General features: G+C 36.2%; 1 protein-coding gene across 1 annotated transcript; it reads left to right on the forward strand.

Moving 5' to 3' along the window:
* The first annotated feature begins 1,363 nt into the window (after window positions 1-1,363).
* LOC113324811 (histone H1-like) lies at window positions 1,364-1,885 on the forward strand. The gene is made up of 2 exons (XM_026573102.1): window positions 1,364-1,522; window positions 1,598-1,885. The coding sequence occupies exons 1-2, from the start codon at window positions 1,364-1,366 to the stop codon at window positions 1,883-1,885; spliced, it is 447 nt and encodes a 148-aa protein (XP_026428887.1).
* The last annotated feature ends 1,224 nt before the right edge of the window (window positions 1,886-3,109 follow it).

Raw genomic sequence — 3,109 nt, forward strand, 5'->3', positions numbered from 1 at the left:
TAGGTGAACAACATCACCTTGAAGAAGATACCCCTCACCTGCTCGTACAAATTCCACAGAGAGAATCCTCTCCAAAACCATTTCATCACCAGTTCTTCTCTATCACCAACTTCACAATCATTGAGCTCTTTTTCTCTTTTCATCAACACCCTAAAAATTCCATCATATACAGCTTAAAGCAGATCCGAATTGAAGAAACAATTTGAAGATTTAACTTTAACAAGAGCGTCTACACAATTAGAATCATGGCTTCATCTTCTTTTAGTACACCCATCAATCTCTATCAAAACCCTTACTTGTTTTTACCATCTCCACCACCAAAAACTTGAGAACCTAATACTGATACCCATTTCCATCAAAAATAAATAAATCAGATCTACATCTCCATTTACAATATCAAAATACCCGTTTCTATGTTTCTAGTGCTTAGTCTGAATTAGTTGTGACTACTTTTATTGAAGATTGGTGGTTTCCCATCCAAAAATCTTGCATCTAAACAAGGTTCCGGCGAAGGTAATACATCTATCTATTTCTCAACTGATTTCATTGAAATATCTTGTGCTAAATATTCAACAAACTTTAATCAAAACCCTTATCAACGATACCATTCGACAACTCATCTTCAATACCATTTAACGAAACTTAAAACCCGGTGATGAGTTTTGAAACAAAAATCTCCACCAATAAATCTTCTGAAAAATCTTCAATACCCATTAACAATATTTCTCAACATATCTTAAAACCAATTTAGGACTTCTTCATACCTGGATTCATCTTTGTTTCACAACTAATCCAGCAAACACTTTCAATCAATTCTAAACATTTTTGAAAATCACTTAAACAATGATATCAAAACAAATCATTACCACTTGTGTCTGTTAACCAACACAGAACACCACAATTACCATTACCAATACCAATTATGTCTGTTAACCAACACAGATCAAAACTAAAACTTTATCATTACCATTTGTGTCTGTTAACCAATACAGAACATCAAAACCCTTGTGTCTGTTAACCAACACAGAACTAAAACTTTGAAGAGGCATTTCGAATTTCTCATACTAAAACTTTGAAGAGGTATTTTGACTATCTCATACTATGGAATTGAAGATAAACACCAATTTTATCATACAACAGTTGAAGGAAATCTGAAGATTGAAGATTTTTTGTTGTTTTATTTTCCATCTGCAAATTGATTCCTTTGTATGGGCGGTGGGCATCAATTTGAGGGGGAGTATATGGATATGTAAATGAATCTAAGTAACACAACATTCATTGAAGAGTTTCAAGAGAGAATGCTTGAACAACAACAATATACAACCAGAAGAAGAAAACTTCGGCAGGAGTTAAACCTAAGCAGATGATCAAGGAAGCTATACTTGCTTTGAAAGATAGATCTAGGTCAACTCCAATTGCTAAGTACATGGAAAATAAACACAGTAAAAATTTGCCTGAAAACTATAATAAACTTTTGGCTGTTCAATTGAAAAACTGTACTGCTAATGAGAAATTGTTCAAGGTTAAAGCTTCTTTCAAGATTTCTGATGCAGCAAAGTAAGAAGTTAAAGCTGCCCCTAAATTTGTTGTTGAGAAGAAGAAACCAGAAACTAAACCTAAAGTTGATGCTGCTGTTGTTACAAAAGCCAAGGCTGGAAAGAAACCTGTATCTACTGCTGCTCCAACAAAGAAGAAGGTTGCAACTGCTGTTTCAAAGGAAGCTGGTTTGAAGAAGAAACCTGCTGATGTTGTCCTTGCTATTGCTGCACCACAACATAAGCGGATGATTGAAACTGCACAACATTTCTGCTTGTTCCATTGGAGAGTTAACTGTGTCAAGTGCTTAATTGTTAGTCAAACTAATAAACCTGACTTGGGGTTATAATATTTCATTCTTGTATTTTCAAGCTAATGCACTTTCTTGAGACATTAGCTTGAGACGGAGTGTTAGATGATATAAGTGTAAACTTAGTGTTAGTTTCCTTATGTTTCTTTTATGTCCTCGTGGTTCACTATATGCTATAAATAGTTGAACCCTAGTCCTTCTCTTGTACCCTTGAACACACTCAATAATACACACATTGTAGAATTCCATCAAACCAAAAATTTATATTTTATGCTTTTTTTTATTTTCTGAAGTATGTGTTACCACCTCCGGTAATAGTCAGTTTTTTTAGTGTACCACGGATTTTTACTTTACAAATAAGTATTATAGAAAAATATTTACAAATAAACATAGATAATTGACATTATGACATTATCGGAGAAAAAACACTAGACCTTATAAAAGCCCAATTTTTTTTCCGGCACAGGTCCCTCTTAGAGCATCCACAGTCATGATCAAATTCGGGGACTATATCCAAATTTGGTCAAAAAACCAGCCACAGTGGAAGGGACTAAAGCTATATATGGTATGGAAATTTAGGGTTTGAGATTAAATGTAGTCAATAACCAGACCAAATCAACATATAGTGGGGCGCATGTATTAATAGCGTTTGAGATTAGACGCAAGTATAATGAACGTTTGTATCCAGGCGGAAATAAAACCAACGTTTGAATGGGGCGCAGTTATTAGCTCCGCCCAGCCAAACTCATATAATACCTGCGCCTCACACCAGGCGTGGTTAATATATCCGCCCAAAATGGGGACCTGTGTGTTTGTCGTGTACAACGTCCCATGAAACGCATCTTTTATCCCCGTCTCACTCCATGCGTTTCTAATACTTACGCCCCTATCCAAGCGTGCACAATACCAGCGTCTCATACGTACGTTCACAATACCCACGCCTCACTGTCATACGTTCGTTATACTTACGTTTAACTTGGGGCGCTATTATATCGTCCGCCTGATTAAATTTTAGTCTTTCACCACTGCATTTCACCTCCACTATACCCAAATTTTTTTAGCTTTTAGTATGGCTTTTAGTATTTAATCCCTTTCATGACCGTGGTTGCTCTTAGACTCAGGATCGGCTCTGGGTTTAATAGCCAAATCATCTACTTACCACGCTTGTATAAGATAACAAACGGGTTTAGATGGTGTGTCCCTCTTCCGGTAGGACGCAAAAACCCAATCCAAGTGTCGCGCACTGCCCTTTAAGCACTCGAA

Source organism: Papaver somniferum, chromosome 11 (genome assembly GCF_003573695.1).
Source record: "Papaver somniferum cultivar HN1 chromosome 11, ASM357369v1, whole genome shotgun sequence".
Classification (NCBI taxonomy): Eukaryota; Viridiplantae; Streptophyta; class Magnoliopsida; order Ranunculales; family Papaveraceae; genus Papaver; species Papaver somniferum.

Bases quoted from the DNA above. Each gene is read 5' to 3' on its own strand.
- LOC113324811 (XM_026573102.1), top strand. From the start codon at position 1,364: ATGATCAAGGAAGCTATACTTGCTTTGAAAGATAGATCTAGGTCAACT. The intron at 1,523-1,597 runs GTTAAAGCTTCT...GTTGTTGAGAAG, and splicing joins CTAATGAGAAATTGTTCAAG to AAGAAACCAGAAACTAAACC.